The sequence below is a fragment of the Neofelis nebulosa genome, chromosome 5 (assembly GCF_028018385.1).
Source record: "Neofelis nebulosa isolate mNeoNeb1 chromosome 5, mNeoNeb1.pri, whole genome shotgun sequence".
Classification (NCBI taxonomy): domain Eukaryota; kingdom Metazoa; phylum Chordata; class Mammalia; order Carnivora; family Felidae; genus Neofelis; species Neofelis nebulosa.
The window spans coordinates 148,361,098-148,387,464 of record NC_080786.1 but is presented as its reverse complement, the minus strand read 5'-3'; the positions used below and the strand labels follow the sequence as shown (position 1 = coordinate 148,387,464).

General features: G+C 43.0%; 1 protein-coding gene across 1 annotated transcript in view; it reads right to left on the bottom strand.

Moving 5' to 3' along the window:
* Window positions 1-1,409: 1,409 nt before the first annotated feature.
* Window positions 1,410-26,367, bottom strand: part of MRPS6 (mitochondrial ribosomal protein S6) — a 67,600-nt gene continuing 42,642 nt past the window's right edge. The window contains exons 2-3 of the mRNA XM_058731910.1: window positions 17,069-17,208; window positions 1,410-2,026 (exon numbers count right to left, since the gene is read on the bottom strand). Of these exons, the coding sequence (XP_058587893.1) occupies window positions 1,837-2,026; window positions 17,069-17,208 (330 nt within the window). The 3' untranslated portion in view covers window positions 1,410-1,836. The remainder of the gene's footprint in view (window positions 2,027-17,068; window positions 17,209-26,367) is intronic.

Sequence of the window (26,367 nt, the reverse complement as noted above, 5' to 3'; positions counted from 1 at the left end):
GCTCTGTCACTACGGACACCCCGTGCAGGGCACCCCTTTGGGAAGGTGGACAGGCTGGTTAATTTCTTCCGGTTCACCGGCTCTGAGGAGACCGAGGAGGAGACGCCAGTGACCGTTCGGGGAAGAAGCCGCCTCCTCACCCGCCACAGAAGCCATCCGGCTGCCAGAGACACCGGGTCCTCCGCTTGCTAGGCCTCAGGCAAAGCCCACAGATGGACTTTCCTTAAAGGAGAATTTGTTTCTTGCTAAAGGCCGGTGGCACTTACTGATTCTAAGACTGCAGTGTGACTTAAGGCTCACAGAACAGATGATCTGCAACTGACCAGGGATGAAATTTTAGTTTCTAGATGGGTTTTCTGGCGGGCTGAGGGAATCAGAGTTGGAGGCAAACGAGCATGCCAGCTGCGTTCTCCTCTGTTAGCTCCTGATGCTCTTCAAACTCGCCTCGGTGCGACGCCTTGGCTGCAAAGCCAGGCTGCCCGAGGCCGGCTTCCGCTCCCCAAAGCTCGGCGAGGCAGAGCACATCCCGTCTCTGGGCAGGCGTCACAGCAACGCTGCCTGCCACGTAAAATACAGAACACCCAGGTAAATCTGAATTTCAAACAAACGGCACATCGCTTTTTGCTCTAAGTATGTTCCATGCGACATTGGGGCATGCTTACGAGGAAAAAAAGATTCGTTGTTTATCTGCAATTCCAATTTAACTGGGCACCCTGCATTTCTATTTGCTAAATATGGTAACCTTAATTGCACCCAGTTCGAGCAAAGACCAGTTGGTTCTTAGTCTCAAAAGCGTAACAACATCCTACAACCAACCTCTCCCCTGCCAAAACAAAAAACGCTCAATACAAAACTTGTCTTTTTATTTCAAGATGTGGTTTTAAAAAGCAGGTCCGTAAGTATCAAATAAAATGCAGAAAAAAAGAGATGTAGCTCCTTGGAAGTCTCCCCAAGTTAAGAGCTCAGAGTGCCACCACTGGCCACAGGCACTGGTGCCAGCCAGCTCTTTGGGCAACCCCACCAGCTTCCAACTGGTCAGGGTAGGGGGAGAGGGGAGGAGGCAGGTGTGGGCGGGGGCGGGGGGAGTGCAGAAGAATGAGAGGAAGCAGCGCGAGAGCTCAAGCCACAGCACTTCACGTCCCTCTACAGACAGCAACACCCACCTATGGTCAAGTTAACTGTGAGGTAAGAGAAAAAGTCACTGATTTTATAGAATGCCCGGTAGTGGAGGGACACACACATCCCTCCCCACCCTCGCCCCTGACTTCTCCTAGTCTCTGCACTTGGGCTGGTAACCAGGTAACCCTCCCACGCACTGCGGGCATCCCGGGCTTCTGGGCAGACGGCGCTCAGGGCCTCCGGCAGTTCACTGTGCTGGGGCAGGTGAAGAGACAAAAGACCTCCCCGAGTTTTTCTGAAATTATGTTTATTATTCTGGTCAAAAGTTACTCATATAAATGCAGTGGTCTTAAATTTTTATTTTGCATGGTTGACTAGCCTGAATAACGAGTTTGCAGTCTGAGGCAGTTTTCAGAAGCTTTGCTCTTCAAAATGGTGTTAGCGTTGTTGTAGGGCAAAGTCCTCACCAACAAAAAAATCAGACGAAAGAAATGAAGTCAAGAACAACGTACTGGTACCACAGATTACAAAGTGGCTCTAAGCCGAGCCCTTCCCCAACCTCTTAGGGCAAGGGAGATCAAGAGCTAAAAAATACCTTCAAAAAATCAAATGGCACCTGTAACACACTCTTATATAAGGGTCAAGTCTGTAAATTATTAATCCATGGTACTCAAAACTGATAGAATTAAATATAAAGCTATAATCTGGTAAATCTTCTCACTTCCTCTTCTTCGTGGAATATAGTTTTTCTTCAAGTGGGACTGGGACAATCCCTTCACACGCTTTTACTTCCTGGGTCAGAGGGTGTTTTACAACATTCGGTCTAATCACATCAATGTCTCGAGACAAATGTTCCATTATGCTTTCCACAGCGGTTGTTGGTGCATAAAAATCCACCAAGAAATACCTGCAATAAAATAAAAATGTGTGAATTCCTGCATTCTGAAATATAACACTTCCACTATTTTGGACAATGTTTTCTACTCCTGCCCAGATAAAGATCAACTACACAAAAACACATACACACCTTTGTCAAAATAGAAAGTACCAGCTGACCAGCTAAACAGAAGTGTTTGCCCACCCCCCACCCTTCCTATGGCTCTTCTCATTAACACTCTTAGGAAAAGCCGAATCCAAACTCTGTGGTAGCAAAAAGTGCCGTGACTTTACACAGAGAGGGAAATAGAGACAATATGGTAAAATGATGGGTTTAAGAACAGAATTTACTATTCAACAAGGCTGGATTTTGCAAACTATTTTTGAGAAAACATCTTATTAGGGAAGGCCTTATAGTTTTCCAAAGGGTTACACAAGTAACTCAGTGCACCAGAGACAGTGCAGACCACCAGCCACACTTCACAAATAAGGAAAAACATTCTGAAAGGCCTGGGACTTGTCTAAGACTACCCTCCATGTTCAAGAACTGACAAAGACCAGAAAGAAAATTCTGTGAATCCTGAGCAAGAGAAAGAATGTAACGTTCCTCCACTCACAGCAGAATAACGCAGAAGGGCATCTCCTACAGCTCCCTGGCTTCACCACATCAACAACTTGATCGGCTCAGCTGGTTGATGTCACAAAAGCCAGCAGCAGCCCTTCTCCCTGCCCACGCCCTCCTCTCAGTTCTAAAAGTTTAAGCCTCCCTTGTACCGTTTGGTTTGAACCACAGTGCTGCAAAAGGCCAGTTTTCAGTGCAGTCATTCAGAATTCTGCAGTGTTCCATCTGGCTAAGGTGACCTTTGACATCACTTACTTTGTTCCAGCCACACTCTCCTCCCCGAACATATTCCCATCCTAGGTCTTCATTCTCACTGTTCCTTCTGCCAGAAATGTTCTTCGCTCGAGTTCCCCATAGCTCACCCGTCACCTCTGTCATGTCTCTGTCCAAATGTCACCTTGTAGAGAGGACCTCTTTGATCACTTCTCCTAATGCAACATCCTCCTTGCTCCACGTACCAAGCCTCATTACTCTCTCTTACTCTCTATTTTTTCCCACAGAGCTTATCACCACCGATACAGCATATGGTTGTTTACTGTCTATCTCACTCCACCAAAACATAGTTGCCATAAGAAGGACTTTGTTAATCTCTCCCCAGCACCCTGAACAGAGACTAACACACAGCAGGTCCACAGTAAGTATCTGACAGCGGTAGTGTTATGTTAGCATGAAAGGTGGAATTCTCACGGAAAGCAGGAGAGACCAAACTGAAAATGGACAAATGCAGCAAGGAAGGAAGTTACAGGAAAAAGGATGACGTTTTGTGTAATTCCATACAAAGAGGGTTCAAACTCACAAAACACCTTGCCAGGTGATCGTTCACCCTTAGCCAAGCCTAGTGGGAAAGTTTTTCAAGTAAATAATTATTCAAAGTGGAATGGAAGAAAAACATATACTATGCAAAAACACTAATCAAAAGAAAGCTCCAGTGGCTGCAATAATATTAAAGTAGATCTCAGAGCAAAGAAAATTACGAGGGATAGAAAAAGATAGTATGTAACAATCAGTTCACCAAGAAGACACAGCAATCCTAAATGCATATGTATCAAACAACAGAACTTCTTCATACAGGAAGAAAACTAACAGAACTGACAAGAGAAATCCACAACTATAGTTGGTGACTTTTAATATTCCTCTCAGTAATCAATAAAACTACTATACAGAAAACCAGCAAGGATATACAAAAAATGAGCACCACCATCAACCAAGTAGGTCTGATCTTTATAGACCCTCCAAACAAAAAGAGCAGGATACACATTGTTCTCAACTGCAAACAGCACATTTACCAAGGTCAACCATATTCTGGGCCATAAAACAAGTCTGAATAAATCTAAAAGGACTTGAATCACACAGAAAAAACTCGGGAAAATCTCCACAAATACTTGAAAACTAAACATACATCTAAATAGCCTACAGGTCAAATAAGAAGTCAAAAGGAAATGTGAATTGAATGAAAATGAAAGCAACATATCAGAATGCCACTAAAGCAGGAAATTTGTAGCACTAAACACTTATGTAAGAAAAGAGGAAAAGCCTCAAAATTTCTACCTTAAAAAAAACAGAAAAAGAAGAGCAAATTAAGCACAAACTAAGACAAAAAAAAAAAAAGAGAAGAGAAGAGAAAAGAAAATGAAGGAAGGAAGGAAGGAAGGAAGGAAGGAAGGAAGGAAGGAAGGAAGGGAGAAAAAATAAAGATCAGAGCAGAAATCTCTGAAGCAGAAAACAGAAAAACAAGAAAACATCAACAAAACCAAATAAATACTAGTTCACGGAGATCAGTAAAACTGATACATCTCTAGTCAGACTGATCAGCAGAAAAAAATAAAGAGACAAATTACTAATATTCAGGAATGGGAGAGGTGAAATGATAACAGGATATGACAGACTATTATTATAAACAAATTTTGCAATAAATTTGACAACTTAGATGAAATTCCTTGAAAAAATGCAAACTACCAAAACTCACTCCAAAAGAAATAGATAACCTGGATAGCCCTATATCTATTAAAGAAATTAAATTTGTAGTTATAAGCGTTTCCACAAAGAAAACCAAAGACCCACATGGTTTCACCAATGAATTCCACCAAACGTCTGAGGGGGAAATTTTGTGCCAGTTTTGGCACAAACTGGTCCAGAAAATAAGAAAACACTTCTCAATGTGTTCTATGAAGCCAGCATTACCCTTATGGCAAAACAAGACAAAGACATTACAAGAAAAGAAAAAACTGATCAATATCTCTCATGAACATAAATGAAAAAAAAATTTAGCAAATTGACTACTAAAATATATGAAAAGAATAATGTATCATGATCAGGCAGAGTTTATCACAGAAAGCAAGACTGGTTTAACATTTTTTTTTTTAATATTTATTTTTGAGACAGAGAGAGACAGAGCATGAATGGGGGAGGGGCAGAGAGAGAGGGAGACACAGAATCGGAAGCAGGCTCCAGGCTCTGAGCCATCAGCCCAGAGCCCGACGCGGGGCTTGAACTCACAGACCGTGAGATCGTGACCTGAGCTGAAGTCAGACGCTTAACCGACTGAGCCACCCAGGCCCCCCTGGTTCAACATTTTAAATCAATGTAAATCCTATTAGCAAACTAAAAAAGAAAAATCATGTGATCATTCCAATAATAGCAAAAAAAAAAAAAAAAAAAAAAAAAAGCAGCATTTAACAAAATTTCATATCCATTTCTGATAAACTCTCTGCAAAGTAAGACTACAAAGGAACTTCTTCAACCTTACAAAAGGCATCTCTGCAAAACCTAGAACTAACTAACATCATATCAACTGGTGAAAGTCTGAATCTTTTCTCCTGAGACTGGGAATAAACAAGGGTGTCTGTTCTCACCATTTCTATTCAGTATTTTACTAGAGACTCTTGCCAGTGCAACAAGGCAAGAAAAAAAAGAAAAGGTATCCAGATTGATAAGTAGTAAACTTGTCTATATTTACACATGAAATGACTGTGTATACAAGAGAATCTAAAGAAATTCATAAAAAAGATACTAGAATATGTGAGTTTAGCAAGGTTGCAAGATACAAGATCAGTATACAAAGTCAACTATATTTCTATATATTAGCAACAAATAACACCTTGAAATGAAATATGAAGTACTTAAGGATAAATCTGACAAAAGGTATGCAAGACCTCTACACCAAAAACCATAAAACATTACTGAAAGAAATTAAAGAAAACCCACCTAAATGGAGGTTTATGTAGATGTCAATTCTCTAAAACTGATCTATAAATTCAAAAGGATCCCAATCAAAATCCCTAAAAGACACTTTTATTAGATATTGATGAACTGATTTTAAGGTACACAGAGAAATTCAAAGGATCTAGAACAGCCAAAACAACTCTGATAAAGAATAAAGTTGAAGAACTAACACTATCTGATTTCAAGACTCATTATAAAGCTATGGTAATCAAGGCACTATGGTATTTGTATAAAGATACACAAACAGATCAGTAGAACAGAGTCCAGAAACAGATCCATATACGCACGGCTGATTTTTGACCAAAGGCAATTCAGTGAAGTGTCTTTTCAACAAATGGTGGCCAACAATTCTATATATGTATGCAAAAAAGAAACTTCGATCCATACTTGTACCATATACAAAAATTAACTCAAATAGGACACAGATCTGAAATATAAAACACAAAGCTATAAAACTGGAAGAAAACACAAGAGAAAACCTCTGTGGCCTTGAGTTAAGCAAAGATTCTTTAGACATGACACTAAAAGCAAAATCCATAAAGAAAAATGTGATAAACTAGACTTCATCAAAATTAAAAATTGCTCTTTGAAAGATACTGCTAATAAAAAAGACAAGTGACAGGCTGGGATTTGCAAATCCCATGTCTGATAAAGGACTTGTTTCTAGAATATAAAGAACTCTCAAAATTTAATTTAAAAAAAAATTTTTAATGGGGCATAAAATGTGAATGGTCTTTTCACCAAAGATATATTCTGGCAAAGAAGCACATGAGAAAGATGCTTAATAGGACTAGTCACTAGAGAAATGCAAATTAAAACCACAAAGAGATACCTACTATATAAGCTAAAATTAAGAAGACTGAACAATACCAAGTGTTGGTGAGGAAAGACAGGAACTGGCATTCTCACACACTGCTGGTGGGATTGCAAAATGATACAACTTTTTTGGCATTTTCTTAAAAGTTAAACACACACACTTGCCATTATGATCAAGCCATTCTACTCCCAGGTATTTATCCAAGAAAATTAAAACATTAGTCCTTACAACAATTTGTACAGGAGTGCTCACAGCAGCAACACTTACAATCCCAAACTGGAAACAGAAAATATCCAACAACATGTAAACCAATAAACAAACTATGGTATACGATGGAATAGTACTCAGCTATAAAAAGGAATAAGCTATTGATACACACTATTGATGAATCTCAGAATAATTTGGCTGATTGAAAGAAACTATGGTTAAAAAAAAGGCGGGGGGGTACATGCTGTCTGATTGTATCTAAGTAAGATTCTAGAAAATAGAAACTAATCTATAGTGAAAGAAAGCAGACCAGTGGTTGTCATAGACAGGAAACAAGTGGAGGGAAGGATCACAAGAGGCAGGAGGGAACTTCTGGGGTGACCAGTCTGCTTATTGTCTTGCTTGTAGTGATTTCATGGGTATTCATACATATGTCAAACATATATCGTGGGTATATCTACATATGGTACATATGTGAATGTATTATGTATATGTATTACCTTATGTAATATGTATTAATAAAAGCATGTAGTTTACTGTGTTGTCAGTTATACCTCTGTAAGGCTGTTGATGTAATCATGGTACACAGAAAGCTGAAAGGGCAGGACTTGGTGAATGATTTGATATGGGTGGTAGTGATGAGGGAGCAATTACAGATAATGAAGCCGCCCAGAATTTCTCAAGAAATGAAACAGGAGTGCCTGGGTGGCTCAGTCAGTTGAGCATCTGATTTGGGCTCAGGTCATGATCTCACGTTCATGGTTTTGAGGCTCCCCACCCCCCACCCCATTGGGCTCTGTGCTGACAGCTCACATCCTGGAACCTGCTTTGGATTCTGTGTCTCCCTCTCTCTCTGCCCTTCCCTTGTGCTCTGTCTCTCAAAACATAAAATAAAACGTTAAAAAAAAAAAAAATCAAAAAAGAAAAAAAAAAGAAATGAAATAAAAATGGTGTAAAGTCCTCTATCATCAGGCAAACTTCTAGGAAGTGACTTTTACCTCTGCTCACTGATGATATTACCATTTGTACTTACCGTGAAAATCACACACCAACCTGGCCAAATTCTCCAAGGTGTAATTCCACTGTGTTATTTCTGCACCACATGGAGGCACGAGGTTTGCAAATCATCAAACTTAAGAACTGCTCATTTGTTCGATATTTAGTTATTGATTACTTACCTTGAGTAAGGCTCTAATATAGAGCCTAAAAAGTTACTGTGATCAATCATAAATTACCTTCTCTTTGCCAATCCCCCAGCCCTTTATCCAACTCCCCCAAGCCCCAGTAACTATGGTGGCCTGGTGGGCAGGGCAGGTAACTCTCTCACTCAACACTGCCCCAGCATTTCTTTCTTCCTACTTCATTCATTTGTTCTTTCATTCTGTATTCATCAAAATGTCCCTCCAAACTACCACAGACAACTTAGGACCTCACCCTCTGTTTGCCAACATTCCCACCATACTTAATTCTACAGTTCCTTCCTCTTCCCTTGCTTTTCATCTAGTTTCCCTAGACTAGTCTTCCTCTTTTGCTTTATTACACTTAAAGCCCTGTGCTGATAGCCTGAGGCAGTGTGCTGGTGAAATGCCACATATCACACATAGGGTAATATGGAAGAACGTGCTAAAGCAAGGGCTGGGCATGCTCTGGGCACTCAATAACCCAGGCAATCACTACTGGCAGCCCTTGAAGTATTCCAAGTGCCCACTACCTCCAGAAGGTCCACAGACATCTCCTGCTCTAGAGTTAAGCCTGGCTTTCTTTACAGTCCAGTATTCAAGTTATTCAAATACCGCATCTGGGGTTCAGCAACCATTGTTTTCTTCCATTTTCCATTCAAGTGTACCAGAGGCATTTTTGTGGGCTAGCCTCAGCGTCTACTAAACATGTTTCTAAAAGAAAGCGGGTGTACAGTTGCCAACGACCAACTCAACTGCCCACAGCTCAACCCTCGTGCAGTCTTCCTGAACAACATTATCCATCCACTCGCACTCACCAAATAATCCTAAGACATCCAAAGCTTCTGGATACCATTTTGTGATAAGGATAAAAATACCCAAGGATGGAAGGAAGCTAGATGCCAGATATTAATCAGAAACCTCCTATTCCAGAAATTAAAAGGAAAGGGTCTTACATAGAACTTTCTAATTTTCAAAGTGCTTTCACATCTTTTAGATAGCTTCTGAGGAAGAGGATAAGCAGGAAGTAGAAGCTCCACCCCACGTGGCCCATTCAGAAAACGCAAGAGGAAGTTCCGCTGGGTGTTATTTTGGTCCAGGAGCCCTCTCTTAGCAACACTACTGCTTTAGCAGTTTTCAAAGTGGGCCTCCTAGAGATGGCCTCCTTTGAGTTTCAGAATGATTAAGTCACTAGCTCAAGGTCACTCAGCTACTGAGTGGCCACAGCCAGGGTTCTAACAGAGCAGATCTTCTGACTCCAGGATACAAGAAGCCACACACTGCTTTGGGACCAATGGGTTACAGAATCACAGAATGTAAGTGCTGGAGGGGACCATGAAGGCAATGCAGTTCAACCCCTTCATGTCACTTATGAGGGAACTGGGGAACTGATCTGCTCCAGGTCACAGGGTCAAAAAGCAAGTTCCAGACTTCAGGCCCCATAGTTCCTCACTGTATCAACCACCTCTCTTGGTTCCTGCAGCCAGAATTCTGGAGGTTTCTCAAGGATAAGGAGAAGTGCTAGAAAAGCCTGGAAGTCCTAAGACGGGGCTGCAACTTGGCTTCTGGAAGATTGCTGTTACTATAAAAACGCTTACAGCCTTTACCTTTTACCTACTCTGCCTTCCCCCTACCAGTCCTGACACTCCTCTAGCAACCAAACCTAAACAAGAGAACTGGCCAAAATGCAAATAGGTTTGTGCCCACCACCACAGCTGTGACAGTCATTTCACGCTCATCACCCTGCTGATCTGTGCCTAGGGTTCGTGTGGGCAAAGACTGCTTCTACTCCCATGCTCCTTATTATACCGTGGAAACTTCCACAAAAATGAAACACCACCAAAACAGAAAAGAGGGGAAGTAGCTCAGAGAGGGGCAGATGTTACTGTGTTCACCAGTCCTGGGTGAAAGCTGAACCTCCTACCTCCCCTGCTCCCGCCTAGGGCATTAAGTGGTCTCACCCCACCATGAGGGAACCAAGCATAAGTCCAGGACAAACTCAATCTCCATCTACCTCAGTGGCCTAAGCCCACGGGTCAATGGTCCATTATGGCTTCCCCACACAGAAAAGACTATGACCAATTCCTGGTTGTTGCCAGTATATATTCTTTTTTCACGTAAGAGGACAAACTGAACTGGTCAGTGAACATCTGCTATGGGCACACCTCAGAGGGAGGCTAAAAAGGAGGAACATAATGGCCTGGACCACCCAGAACATGTAGTCCAGGCAGGGAGAGAGGTCACAGGGCTACTGGGCTGGCAGAAACCTGGGCTCCCACTATTTACACTGGTCTGCCAGTTCTGGAGGAGACTGTGGCGATGATGAGGTGGTCATGGACATCCGCCTCCTGGCGGCTGGGCTTCTCTTACTACAGAAGGATGACCCGAGGAATGACAGGGGCAGGAGACAGTACCAAGCGAAGCCCTGCATTTCCAGTTTTGCACACAAACAAAGTGAAGCCTAGAAACAGCCTACTTAGAATAGGGGGTTGGGCAGCTCCTGATGCCTGCAAGGATCCCTTTCCTGTGACCACACAGGTCCATAACAGAACTGAAAAAGTGGGAGTTAGGCTAAAAAAAATGACCTTGAACTCCCCTGATACCCACTCCTTACATCCCAAAGGCTACCCGGGAGGAACCATTCTGAAACCCAGATAAGTTGCTGTTCAAGGCAAGGGAGCCAAAAGAGGAATGTCTCAGTGTCTCCAGAGGAATCCGAGAGGCCCTGCCCTCCCCTTCAGCCTGGCCCTCAGGGAGGGGAGGATCAAGAGGATTCAATAACCACAATTAAATACCAATTTTTCCTTCTTCCCCTAACCAAGCAAGCCAGAACCAAAATACAAGACCAAAGTCACAACACACGTGGACTCTCTCTTACCTCCATCCTCACGATTTGAGCTTGAAAAGAGCAGAGAAGTAGGACTACAACTGCCACTGCCTAGACATCCCCAAAAGCTGGCATTCCAATAAGGAAAAATAGTTCTTCAGCTAGCCCCCCATTCCCCAAACAGTGTTTAAGTCAGCGAATGGACAGATCATTTTGGAGAACCCAGCTTAGTGATCTAAAGTCTAATCACATTATACACTCCCAGCACCTTCAACCCTGTGCTGCTCGGTGGCACCGGCGAGCTGGTTCTGCGCACCAGGCGGCCAGGGCTGATGGAAGCATCGCCACTGCCTTAAACACGAAGCCCAGCAGTGTTTACATTTAAATGGGGGTTTTCCCACGTGTGGTTCTAATGAATCACTTCACCTACAAGGTAGAAATCAGCTTTACCCAGGGTTCTCTCTTTCCTACAGAAAAGCACTGACCTTCTATGCAGCACCAACTCTGCAGAAGCACGAGTGAAGTGGTGACTGACACCAGGTGAGGAGAGAAAGGACAGAAAGAGGTTCAATACACAAATGCAATTCTCACTGCAGGTTCCAGTGTTCAAAAGCTGGAGGGAACTATTTCATGGATAGAACCTGCCCCCATATTCAGGGTGGTAATTTACCTTGCTCGGTATTTCTTAAGACACTCTCAACACTACAAATCTCTCCACTACTGTGACTGAAAACCCCAGGGATCTGAGAAGATGCAGAGAAATGGGTTCCCCAGGATAGACTGAGCCCGATACTGGAAAATGATGCCACTAGGAACACTCCATCCACAGCAGTGTCTTCATGGGGCGCGGAGGGGAGGCAGCAGCAGCAGCATCTCTTCTCACTATCCTTTCCCCCCTCCTCTCTGGGGTCCTACCCCTTGTCTCCCTCAGTCACCTTGTGCCCAAGCTGTCACCAGCCCCCTCCCTGCCCCAGGGTGTTGAGGAAGATATGCGTCTTCTGGCAACGCTCCTATGTTTAAAGGTCGTATTTGTTTTTTATTTCACTTTTGTTTTAACCCTGTTATTTACAAGTTTACCGTAAAAGCGCTCGCTTGAATTTGAGTTATGTTCTTTGTCTCTGTTTCTCTCAGACACAGTCACACACTCACAGCCTCCCCTTCCCCCTGGCAGACAAGTGGAAATTTCCACCGAAGCGCTGAGTGGCTCACGGTGGGTGGGGGGTGGAGAAGGGGGATGGGAGGGATTTGAAACCATGGAGCATCTTCGAGCCTTTTTGAGAATAGGAAACAGATCCATCTGAATGCCAGTTTCTAGACTGTATCAGCTAAACCTTGCTGGCTTCAGGCTTCGCTGAGACAGTGAATTCTTCACCTTAAAACCAAGGAACACTCTGCGTGGAAAAGCCCTATTTCCTTTTATATCTGTTGGGTCTCATACATTTTTAAAACCACTAAACCTACAGCAGAATCCTTACAAATCTTGGGGCGCTGCCACTAAAAAAGAAACCTCCAAGGCCACAGCAGCCCTGCCTTGAAACCCAGTTGTGGAGCACCTTCACACAAGAATGGGGTCAGGATGCTGGCCTGGACTTAATGCTGGCAGGAAAGCACGAGAACATGGAAATGTTAGCTAACAGGAAAACTACAGAGAAGAATCAATCTCCTCTAGAGAGGGTGCCAGCTCTCTTGGAGTAAGCTGCAGACACATTTGGGGAGCGAGTCAGTAAAATTCCACTGATTCACCATAGTGCCGGTTATTTTTATCATTCTGCTTACCCGTAAATAGAAGGGCATCTTATATGTAGGCCAGCAGACCTTATAAGCACTTATTCACATTTTAATGCAAATGAGAATGGAGAAAGGGAAGAAACAGGCAAGAAAAATCTCCTTCACTACTCCAGAGTGTCTTTACACACGCCTTCTGGAATAAGTCCTATCTCAACGCAGTAAAATCAGACCTGGTAAAAATGGTCAGAGCCAATCGGGGGCATCTTCTTAAAAACAAGCACAAGCCCAACACTGAAATATGGACCACAGTCTCTTCTACAGTTCTCCCTCCTCCACCAGAAAGCCTGCTCAGTCTCCGTCCAGCCCCATCTAGTGGAAAGAGAGCCTTCAACTAGTATGCGCAGTCCTGGAGTCTGACACTGGAGTGGTTGTGGCCGAGAGTGACAGACACCACGACTCAGAAAACGCCTGTCCTTTTTAGCAAGGGTCTAAAGGAACATCTACTCCCGCTGCTCCCCTCTGCATATGTGACATCGTCCCCATTTAGACTCTGAGGAATGCAGTTAAGAATCTTTTCCAACACCCACCTTCCCTTTCTGAGTTGATGAAGGTACCAAGGTGAACATCTGAAGGTACAAAGCAGAGAAAATCTAGTGGCCCCCAGGAGACCAAAGCAAATCCAGAGCTGAGAATAAATCTCAAGACTTGTAAGACCTGCCACCCCCCATGCCTTCCACAACTCTGAGTCCTGCTCCAATTGTTTCTAGACACTGCCTGGACACAACAGGTGGTGAGGCCAGAAGCCTCTATCTATCTGGAAAGCTGGTCCAGAAGACCCAAACTTCCCAACCACCCCAACCTGGCCCAAAGAGCAACAGAGCATCTGGCTAACTCCTTCCTTGTCTAAGTCACGTCACCTGGGGGACAACTTAACTAGCACGTGGAATCCGTACATCCATACGTCTGTACATCTGTACTTTCTTTCTGGCATACACTGGTATAATAATGAACACCAGGCACTGTCTCCTTCTCTGGGGAGACTCCCCAGATAACCCTGAGGTAGCGGTATCTCCCCTACCTACGCACTCTTCTACCCACACATCCTTCTTTTGGGTCTAGGTGGCACGTGTGTAGCAGCGGTATACAGCAGTCTGTGGCCGGTGCCTAGGTCAGCAATATGCTGGCAAGTCCCCGACTAGACTGACAACTCCTTGTGACCAGGAACCACAACAACCACAAGAACCATCCTAAGACCTAGGAATACCACCAGCACATATATTTCCTCCCATAAAATGCAAAAGCAACAAACACAAAATACCAACAGCACCACAATGTGATGTGGATTCTTGGAGGGCATCTAGGCTCACTCATTAGCCAGCTAAAAAACTAGCTCTCACATACCAACCTCAGGATTCAAATCAGCGCCTCACCGAAAACTGATATGTGCCATGGCCTCCAGGGTTGTTCAAAGAGTTAAAAGCTTTTGAATGCTAGGGGCGCCTGGATGGTTCAGTCAGTGAAGCATCCTACTCTTGATTTCAGCTCAGGTCATGATCTCACAGTTCATGGGTTCGAGCCCCTCTTCCGGCTCTGTGCTGACGGCTCGGAGCCTGCTTGGGATTCTCTGTCTCCCTCTCTCTCTGCCCCTCCCCCACTCGTGCCTGCTCTCTCTCTCTCAACAACAAATAAAGTTAAAAAACAAAAACAAAAACAAAAACTGGGGCACCTGGGTGGCTCAGTCAGTTGAGCATCCGACTTTGGCTCAGGTCATGATCTCATGGTTTGTGAATGCGGACCCCGTGTCAGGCTCTGTGCTGACAGCTCAGAGCCTGGAGCCTGCTTCAGATTCTGTGTCTCCCTCTCTCTCTGTCCCTCCCCCCTGCTCATGCTCTCTCTCTCCAAAATAAACATTAAAAAAAATGTTTTAAAAAAACATTATTAAAAAAAAAAAAACTTTTGAATGCTGAATTCGTAACAAACAAGTCCACTGTTTCTTCTTAATCACCTCAAAAAAGTGAGCCTTCCCAGCACCTGGTACCTAATCCTGACACATAATCCACTAAATACATGTTTGTAACACCTTATGTGGCTACGTGCAGTGCACACACAGAACTTAGCAGATGAACAAAATGCACGGTACAAACATCACTGGGGGTGGTGACCCTAGGGGGAGGACCGGCTGAAGTCAACAGGACATCAGACCACCCTCAGGCTCCACGCTGCCGACATCTGACACACCACTCGATTTAAATCTTTATCCAGGTAACTCCAAAATATATTAGCCCCTCATCTCCTCTTTTACCAAAAATCACTGTGAAGAGTATTAATGAGTGTTACAAAATAAAAGATAATGGTCAAATAAAGGTGACAAATGAAGGGATCTAACTGAAGGGCCTCTCACCATCAGTACACTGATATGTGCTACACAGCTCTAGAAGGCATCAGACCACATCTAAATGCTCGCTCTCGCTCGCTCTCTCTGTCTCTCTCTCTCTCTCTCTCTCTCTCACACACACACACACCATTTTTTGGTGGAGCATATCTAGTATTTCAGAGACCACACTTTGGGAAACATCACCTTAAACAAACACATACCAGACATTGATTAATCCCAGAAAAACAAGCTTAAAACATGAACCTCTCCAACTGGGAGGTTCTGTGTCTACATAGAGCACACACATACATTACACTTTAAGAATGCTGCTCCTCCTTCGCTGAGGAGTCTGGAAGTACAAGAACCAGAAATAAAACTGCTAAATGTAAATGAACCAAGAGATGCCACAGAGTCCTTGGTGGGGCACGTGCACCTCGTCAGGAATCCGGAACGTAGGGCTAGACATCGTCAGCAGTTCTGGCTTAGTTCCAGGGAAGTTCTTCCAGGGTCTGAACTTATTCCGTCCACAAAAGAGGAACAGCAGCACCCAACCCCAGCACCGCACACAGACGGCAGATCTCAGAGTCTGGTCCTCGGACAGAGGCATCAGCGCCACCCAAGTACTTGGGAGAAGTGCAAAATCTACAATGCTGGTCACACCAACCCTCAACAAAGTCAAATCCGCTACTTGGGAAAGGGGCAGAAGAAAACAGTCCTAGTGTCCATCCCTGAGAGCACCTGAATGAGGGAACAGGCTTCTGTCCCTGCTCAGTGCCTTCCATCAGAGAACCTGACTAGTCATTCTTAGCTCAATTTTATATGTTCCTCTCTAAGCAAAAAGGCAAAAGGATTCACGGCCTTGCTGTTAAAATGAAGCCCCTTTGTGATTAAAAAAAAAAACGTTACATACACAATCTCCATCCCTCACTGTTATGATTGTGGGAGAGGAAAATCGCCACTGTGCATTTCATGTTGCCTAGCAACACCTCAGGCGCTCTTCAGAGGTGTTCTCGAGAAGCCGAACACTAGCACAAAACAAGGTGAAGCGATCCAAAGATGAAATCCGCAGGACGTGCTACGCCCTGGCAGCAGGTTTAAAGGCGGCAGGAAAGCCTCAGCGTGCAGCGTGACTGCACGCAGGCCTCTCCCGTGCACGGCGCTTGCGCGGGCCCACCGGCTCCACGTGGATGACACTCCGTGCTGTCCACAGAGACATCCAGAGATGGCATCACTCGATCCCCATGACAACGTGGATGGGAGAACGACCACCTGAGTTCAAGTATCCAAGGAAGCAAGAACCAGAGAATAGCGCTAAAGACTCGCTCAAGGCCACACGGCTGGCAAGTTATCAGAGGGAGAATCAAGTCTTCAACGCCTGCACTTTTCCACGACAATGAAAACCGATTCCCATCTTCTCTATCACTACTTTTGGGAAACTCAACAATATGAGAAAATTCCTCATCCGCACCAGAAGTCACAAGTGTAAAAATAACACCATCAGGGCTCAGAGGGGCTTCGAACCAACTCACCAAGCAAACTGGTATCAAAGAATTTCTACCAAGGATAGTTATTATTACAGGGTCAGACCTTTGACATGTTTGAGGAAGCTGCTATGAGAAAAATTTTCGTAACAGAAAATTGTGATTATTGTCTGGAGTACATAAACAACCATTTCTCTATTGTGGGTTAGGCACTGGTCAGAAGGAGTACCCTTCTGCTTCTTACCCACAAGCCACATATTTACAAAGGATGCACTGAGTGTGTGCCCAGCACATTGCTCACTGAGGTGTTTTAAAGGCAAAACTTAAGAAATGTCAACAGAAAACCGTGCTTAGGTTGAGAAGAAAAGTTTCCCACAATCAAAAGCTTATATACCTGTTGCTCCCAGCATGACTTGCTTTTGTACTCTGATTATGGTTTATTACGGGCCAGCTTTACTCTAGCCCCATCTGACACACAACATGGCTGGAGTGTGGACCCGCACCCCACCTGGCACAAAGGCGATCTACGGAGAAATTATAATAATTTCTAAGATGAACTAACCAGTATTCTTTACAGCCTATCAAAGACATTTTTCAAGATGCATGTAGACACTTACCCTCCTCTACTGTGCCGCTGACTGTGGGCAGAAATCTTATAAGGCAGTGCTCGGTCACCCAGATTTTCCAAGCTCCTCACTACCGCCCCTCTGTCCATCAGGGCTTCTATTGTACGTTTCAAAGCAGCAGCGGTCTCTGGCTGTTTTTTTGTTTTCATTTTTAAAGAAAAGAAAAAAACATATCAGAATCAATAGAAGAACTAGAATGATAAAGTCTGGTCAGTTCCAATCATAACAGCTCTACTGGCAGGGAAAAAAGCAACAGAAACTGTCTTGCTAACTTAAAATTTAAAGAGAGAGACATTTAGGGTAAGGATAGGCGATAGCTCACAGATAACGAAGGAAAAGCTGAAGAACCAGGCCTCGGAGAGTTCGGGAACCAGAGCAGCTCCAGGGATCTGGGAGGCAGGAACTAATAAATGGCTTCTTCAGAGCACCTTGGCCAGGATGAATCCACGCCAATCATGGTCAGTCCTCGTATCCCATGACTCAAAATCTAAATTCCAGGGGAAGAGCGTCCCATCCTCTTGGCAGGACACTCTGATTGGCCGTCCCACCAGAACCATAGCCAGGGGGAAAAGGGTCGTCCCCAAAGAAAAACAGGCAGATTATAACCAAAAGGGGGGAAAAGGATGATTAAGAGCCAATCTCTGCTCTCGTGGAGCTTACAATCTAATAAAGGGATTAACACAAAAAACCCAGGTAAGAAGACACGAGGGCAGAACACAGGACGTGACACAGGGGCTGGAGAGCTCCTGAAAGAAGGCACATTCAGTTGTGAGAACGACTGCATTAAAGAAAAGCTCATTTGAGAGGAGCCCTGAAAAATGACAACGGGAGATGCAAAGAACAAATGAAACCGGTGCTGAGTGAAGGAGCAAAGGCAAAGAAGTCCGGGCGCGCTGAGGAAATAGCTAGGAGTTCCACCGGATGAAGACCAGGACCTGGGAGGGCTGGGAGGTGACAGGCTGGATACAAACACACAAATACTAAATACCTGTTAGAAAAACAAAATTCAAACAATGTAAAATCTCACCACCCAGAGATAAAAAAACTTTAAACATTCTGGTGAATTTCTTTCCAGATCTCTCTCTTTACATATGTATACACAAAAGAATTCTGGAAGCAAAGATACTTTACAGGGTAAACCTGAGAAGATGTAGCTAATGTAATGTGGAGAATGAGGCAGAGATGTGGCAAAAGAGGGGTGCCAAGATACGGTGGCTGGGAAAACGGTACTGTTGCTAACACCTAACAGAAAATCTGGAGGAGCTGGTTGGGGACAAGAAAAGATGGATTTGGTTTAAGACATGCTGAGTTTGAGATGCCTACAGCTCCTCAAGGTTGACCTCTCAAAATGTTAACTTAAGCTCAAAACAACAGGGAGGGTTAGAATTACCCATTTAATAATCATCTGCACAGGAGGGCTGTCTGAAGCCCTAGGAATAGCGGAGACGAGGAGAGAGGGTGGGGGAGGGGGCAAAGAGATCAACCAACAGAACCTTGGGGAACACAACCATCTGGGGGCTGACCGGGGAACTTGAAGTCAGAAAAGCAAACGGAAAAGGTAGTCAGACAGTATGAGCAAAATCAGGCCCACCTGGTCAGAGAAACTAAAAGGAAAGAGGCAGACTCCAGAACAAGAGGGTAGAGGACGAAAATGAAGGCAAGGCCAGCATGTGCTGGCTGCACGGTCACACTGCGGGATGGGGCTAGAAGCTGGATGGCAAGTTTCCGCGGTACAGGTGTGACAGCAAGGAAGAGAGAGAAGCAGAGCCAGGGCCTGAGGGGCATCAAGTCTGAGCAGAGCGTCTCAGGGGGCAGAACACATGAGCAAGTTAGTAAAGGGGAGTGAAGCAAGTGAAGAGGATGGAACGTACGCTGTTTTCAACGACAGGGTGGCAGTGGCAGTGGCCAGTATGATTGTGTAATTGCTGCGAGCCCAGCACTGGCCTGGTACGTACTACGTACTGTGACACAGTTAATGTTCACCGAATAAAAAAGACAAAAGGTTTACAGATCTGGAAACCGGGCCTCTGAGGGATGCCAGGACTCTGAGATGCCATGGCCGCGAGTAAGTGGATGAGCCCGATGCAAGGGAAGGAACGCCGGCGAAGTAAAATCGGGGGGCAGGCAGAGGGTGGCCGAGGACACCTCAGCAAGGAAAAGGGACACTTCTCCTCAAAGACATTAACTGAAGGGATGAAGGTAAAGGGATCGCGAAGTGCAGGAATGAACTTCAGAAAAGGCTACCTTCCAGTGGCTCATTTCAGATCAAATGAAAAGAATAATGCAGACTAATTTTAAGTGAGCACTTTAGGAACCAAAGAAAATCCACTGTTCCTATCAATCTTCCTTTCTGACGAATTCTGTTAAAATGCTGTGAATGAGGGGCGCCTGGGTGGCGCGGTCGGTTAAGCGTCCGACTTCAGCCAGGTCACGATCTCGCGGTCCGTGAGTTCGAGCCCCGCGTCGGGCTCTGGGCTGATGGCCCGGAGCCTGGAGCCTGTTTCCGATTCTGTGTCTCCCTCTCTCTCTGCCCCTCCCCCGTTCATGCTCTGTCTCTCTCTGTCCCAAAAAATAAATGAAAAACGTTGAAAAAAAAAATTAAAAAAAAAAAATGCTGTGAATGCGCTAAGTATTAGTTTAAGGTTTACCAACAAAATTTTTACTTTCATTTCACATTGTAGCCCACTGGTTTTTTTTTTTTTAAATTCCTGCTGAAAATTGTATTTATGTATTTAACTTTATGATAAAACAGAAATTTCCTGCAAACAATAAAAATAGGAGCCCAAATTCCTTCACAGGAACACTAACTAGGTGAAAAATCTATGGCAATCTCTCCTTATGATTGTACACAAACATATTTTTATACAGTTCTAATCAACACGTAGACTAAATTCTTCTCACATTTCATGAGTTCACAGACATTTCCGCATTTCTGCAGAAGCCTCATTACTAACAGCAGGGTAATAATTCATTTCATTAACAATGCCATTTCTTGACCTGGTATTGCACCAATTAACTTATGATAATTGGCAGACAAACAGTCTTTCCAAATAAAGAAATGGGTAAGGTTAAAAAAAAAAATTGATGGATTGCAGTCTTCTGATTAGCTACCCAAATCATAAATTTTAATTTCAGTTTTGCCTGATTAAAAAAGAATATATCTCAATAACTCTTGTCTTGTTTAAATTCCAACTGCAATGTTTACAGTATGAAACATGGAGCACCCTCCTCTGAAATAAAAAATTTTCTTCTATCCAAAAATAGAGTAAAGCTACTTAAAAAGAATGTAACTCAGGAAAAGATCAAAACCTATTTTGTTTGACTTAGGTATGTCAAGTCAAATTGTAAACTGCTGGAATAGCCACATTCACTTCATGGTAATTTCATAGGTAATTTCAAAAGTTTTAAAAGAGAGATGAAGAAGCAAAAATAATTCTGGTTTATTAGGGGAGCTCCACTCGTCCCATATCCCTTACCTCATCACTCTATAGCAGGGGTCAAGCAAACGAGGGCCTGTGAGCCATCTGCCTCAGTACCTGTTCCTGCAAATAAAGTTTTATTGGAACAGAGCAGCTCATACATTTAAATAGTGTCCATGCTGCTTTTACGCTAACGGCAGATCTGTAATTACATCTGAGACTGCATGGCCTGCAAAGCTTAAATTATCTACTCCCTGGCCAACCTCTGCTCTATACTGTAATGGACTGACAGATGCCGGCAAGGCCTCAATCCACTAACCCTAAGATGCGCCACAAATGAAACCATGAGCCTGGCCCAGAGGTATGCAGACAGAGAATTCCCCATGGGATGGGTAATCAGGTAGACAGACGTGGCACCAACCTAACTGACCAACATTAGCCTGGCCGTTCAAATCACCCCACAGGATTCACAGAAGTGACTCTACAATATTCACCATTCCAACCTCCAAGCTCCTAACTTCCTAATCAACCCAGAGTGCCAACTGCAGCTTTCCTCATCTGGTGAAACCTACAGCTCTATTAAAATAAAATTCTTAGGCTTCAAAAGAAACCCAAAGTTCTCCTTAATCCAATCCAGCACAATTTTCAATCTGTAAGAACATATGGTCTACAGGAAGTAAATGATCTTAGTGTCATAATTCTCATTCACAAGGTCTCTGAACCACTGAATTTCAACCATTCTAAGAAAGGTTGTGTGTGCTTCTCATGGGCTTCTCCCATCCCATCTGAAAGCAACTCCTTAAAACTCTCCTTCAATCCACCATATGGCAATGAAACACAATTTTGGCAAGGCACAGACTGAGGGGCTAAAAACATTCAGTTGAAAAAAACTAAGGAAAAGAAACAATGAATGAATGTGAATGGGAACTAGGAAAACTGGATTCCGGTCCCAGCTCATTCACAAATGAGTTACAACCCTGGGTGAATTGTTAAAATCTGCCCATTTTTAAACTTGTGCCTCAGTTTTCTCCTGTGCAAAATCAATGGTTCCCAACAAATTTTCTGCCTCTACGACCTTTGCACAAACAACTTTTATACTGTAATTCTCAAAATATCCTCGGGGCATACAAAAAAAAAGTCTCCCCCTCTTTTCTTCTGTGCTCATCCTGATGTCCTCATCATCCAAAAGTGCCCCCTGCCTTACTCTGTGTCGTTCCCGTTTATCTCCATACAGCACTTGTGGCAATCCGTAAATACTCTTTCATCTCTAGAATGTAAGTTGCAAGAGAGCAAGGACTGTAGTCCATCATGGACTCAGCTGTATTCCCAAAGTCTAAACCAGTCCACATATCAGGGAGCAGGCACTAGAAATAGTGCTTAAATAAGTAAATTAATGTATCAGTTCTACCTCCCTTACTTGCTTACTCCCTTTTTTTCTTGAGGAACCCCAAGCTTCCTCCAATCTGTACTACAATTTGAAGCCACTTTTCAATGTAGCTCACCATCGGTTAGTAATTGCAATATTGAAGCAAAATGACAATAGTGTTTTTTCTATTTATTTCATGTAATGCCAAAATGTTAATACTAATATTGTAGTCTTAATCCAGAACTCATCTAATGGAAGTGAAACTAAACAGTTATGTATTTCAGAGACCAAGTTCAAATACATATACAAATATAAATTAAACTTGGATTGCTCTAATTATTTGCTGAAAAGATAAAGTACTAAAAAAATTTACACTAAACAATACTTTAAAAAATTCACACTGTGGGGGCGCCTGGTGGCTCAGTTGGTTAAGCTTCCGACTTCAGCTCAGGTCATGATCTCACAGCTCATGAGTTTGAGGCCCACATCAGGCTCTGTGTTGACAGCTCGGAGCCTGGAGCCTGCTTCGGATTCTGTGACTCCCTCTCTCTGTCCCTCCCCTGCTCGCATGCTGTCTCTCTCTCAAAAATAAACAAACATTAAAAAAAAGTAAAAAAATAAATTAATTAAAAAAAATCACACTAGACAAAATTACCAATTTTGGTCTCATTATTATTAATTACTAAAACTACCGGTATTCAGGCTACAAAAGACGACTGAGGGAAAATCTAACAGCGAACTTCATATATTTGCAGGGCTACTCTGAAAAAACATAGGTATGTCATATTTTGATCACTGAGGTTTAGCACTGTGGTAATCTATAAAAATCTCTGAAATCAGAGGGTAAAAATTCTAGAGAAAGAGAGCCTCAATGTGTAAACAACACATTTCTGAAATTACAGCTGTATGAAAGTGAAATGGGCTGGCATGACCCTCTCATCACTAGAAATGCACAGGTAGAGGATTACCACTGAATCAATCTTTGCATTAGGTGGGAAGCTGGTCTTGCTAACTTCTAAAGCCCCAGCCAAGATTAAATTCCAATACTATTCTGGCACCACTCATCATCCTGAAGGACACTGTGAAGTGAAAGTGGGTTTTTATTTTTTATTTATTTATTTATTTATTTATTTATTTATTTATTTATTTATTTTTAATTTTTTTTTTTTTTAAGTTTATTTATTTTTGAGACAGAGAGAGACAGAGCATGAACGGGGGAGGGGCAGAGAGAGAGGGAGACACAGAATCGGAAGCAGGCTCCAGGCTCTGAGCCATCAGCCCAGAGCCTGACGCGGGGCTCGAACTCACGGACCGCGAGATCGTGACCTGAGCCGAAGTCAGACGCTTAACCGACTGAGCCACCCAGGCGCCCCGAAAGTGGGTTTTTAAAAAAAACTACAACTGGGGGGCACCAGTGGGTGGCTTAGTCAGTTAAGTGTCCAGCTTCGGCTCAGGTCATGATCTCGCCGTTCGTGGGTTTGAGCCCCGCATCAGGCTCTGTGCTGACAGCTTGGAGCCTGGAACCTACTTCAGATCCTGTGTCTCCCTCTCTTTGCCCCTCCCCTGCTCATGCTCTGTCTCTCTGTCTCTCTCAAAAATAAAGAAACATTAAAAAAAACTATAACTGCATGGTGGTGAAGAATACGATGACGACTAGTCAGGTTTGGTGCTGTTGCCTGGCTTTATATTAAGGCAACAGCTCTTTTACCCACTACTGCTTCTACTGCTTTTGTAACGATTCCCTGAGAGGGTCCCTAGGAAGCCCAGGTTCCTTAGGCTACATTTTGAAAACCCCAGTTCTAGAGATTCTAATGGTCGAAGTTTCTACAATAAAGATGAGAGCAAACAAATGAGAAAAATAAAAGGAAGGACATCTCTACTTGCCCGCAAAATAAAATCTCCATTCAGTAAGGTTACTTAAGCTAAGAATTCGTCGGAGTACTCTACCACCACCATTGGTCAATACCAACATTTTATCTAATTAAACATACGTTCGTCCTAGTAAGAGTAGCTTGTGAACAAAATTATCTTGTCAATTAGACTCTCTGCCAACCATTAAGTTTTTGAAGCCAGTGGCCCTCAGATGCACTCAGCTATCGCTACAACAGCCTCACAGTCCACCAGGAAATAAAAATCACACAGAATACACAACATCTAACAGCATGCAGCACCCACGTACCCCTCACCTTTCTCACATAACAAAGAGGTGTGCAACTCCCAGGAGCAGGTAGGATTCAAGGAAGGCGGAGCCAGGCCAGAAAACTGTCAACACCTGTGAAAATGTAAGAGTGAAAGCCTTTCTCGTTCTCTGCCACATCTTAATTCTGGAATTTATGTCCTTAAAAAAAATTCCCTTGAAACCTGCATTTTCAGAGAGAATGTCCCTGGAAATTCTGCATTGAGATTCTCACAGCCATTTGAAAAAAGACCATCTGTGAGCGCCTTTCAACAGGAGAACAGGATTTAAAGGAGGTTTCTGTCACTAGCAGACCTCAGAAGAACAGAATGGACAACCATCTAGTACAAAATGTGTAAAGTGCCAGCACTGCCTAACAACAGCTACAAAGCCCAACTCTGAAAATGATTCCATGGGAACTGTTTCATAAAATATTTTTATGATCAGAGAACCCCTTTTGCCCCACAATTTGAATCAAGAGTTGCAGTCTTTAAAGATGAAAAATTATTAAGCACAGAAGCAATTTTAAAAATTAGCCTAAGATTCAGTAAAGAGAAGTACAGAAAACTAAAAAAATAAAACTACATAAATACATGCTCAAACGTGATTACATAATATGTACACTGTATAACTTGTGGGTAAGTGACCAGCATAGTAACTTTCAAAGGCTTTTCAAAGGTCAAAGACAGAAAATGCTTCTATAAGTAGAACTGCACTGCTCTACTACTTTGCCTATGAATCTTATTTAAAAGACCATTTGTAACAAATATGGACGAGCTACTGAAGAAAGACTTAACAGGTTTTCAAAAGTGGGGGAAAGGACAGGAGACAGTAAGAGAACCAGCATCTATAAAGTGTACTAGGAAAATAACAAATGATTAGAATTCAGTGAAACCCTTTTTGTAAGCAAATATCAGGTGCTCTGCAAAAAGAAAAGTACCTCAAATATTAAAAACAATTTTAGGTTAAAAACTGTACATTCACAGTTCAGACATATCAAGTGATCATTTAACAAAGTTACGAGCCCTAAGAGCTGCTAAAATGTATAACAAGTGAAAAGAACCCATGAATACGAGATTTAATTTACACGATCATCTTTACGAGAAACAGTTGTAAGAGGAGACCACCTAGAAATCTTTATTGGGGAACAACTTTAAAATAATTTTAATGACACAAATCAGTTATAAAAGAGGAAGCATATTCCTGACATCTGGAAAAGGAAAGAAAACTGAACAAGCATACCAAATTCTGTGAGTTCAGAAATACAGGTTGAGATCGCCATTGGGGGAGATTAAGTATAGTCAGATAGTGACCATTTCTTAAGGCTCCACCTAGTATTAATCTGGAAACATTCCTCTCAAAGGCCTCTTTAAGCCAAGTATTTCTGGGTTGGTTACTGTGAAATCCACCTCCAAAAGGGTAGCCACAAGGATGGGAAACACGAAGTCCCAGCCCTTTCAAAGTTTGTGATACAGACATGAAGACAGACACATGTAAGTAAACTAATTAAAACAGAAGTTAAACCTAAACAAGACTGAATCAAAAAGCATCAATGTGACAAGAACTCCAAAGGAGCTGCTACTTCTGACTGCTGGTAGAGACAGCTCTGCAACCGGTCCAGGACAGCTGAACGCCTCTCCTAGAGGTGGAGAGAGGGTCCGTTAGGGTGCTGTCAGAGCAGGTCTGGACTAACAGCAGGAAAGAAGGACAGAGAGAGTCAGATGGCATTTCTTTTTGGATAGAATCAACATGGGCACTGTGTTTGGCACACGCAGAAGCCATCACCTTTGTCCATTCTGAGCAATTTTTTGCTTAGCACATTAAGAGTTCTGTTCAAACCTCACTTATACTGCTGGTAAAAATGTAAATTTTCTGGAGGGCAAATGGCAATCTAGATTAGTCTCAAATGTGTATACCTTCAATACTACAGCCACTTCTAAGAATTTACTCTGAGAAAACTGCCATACGCGTGCACAAGGACTTAGCTCGGAAAAACTTCACCATAAAGTTATCAGGATGGTGCATAAATAGAAATGGAGTTGTCCATCACAGACCACTGGTTCAATAGATTATTTTCACTGAATAGTAACACAGCCATTTAAAAAAAGGACGTTGACCCTTACGTAAGACGCAAAAATATTTTAACAAAACTAAAAATCAGCCGGTAGGGTCAATCCATATTTCTTTCTAAAAGAAAAAAGTACTTATGTACACATACATTGGAAAAAAGTCTGGATGAATATACAACAAAATGTTACTACTTTTCCCTAGGTAGTAAGATGACAGGAATATTCTGTTGTGTTTTCTTTTCATGTTGCTTTATTACCTG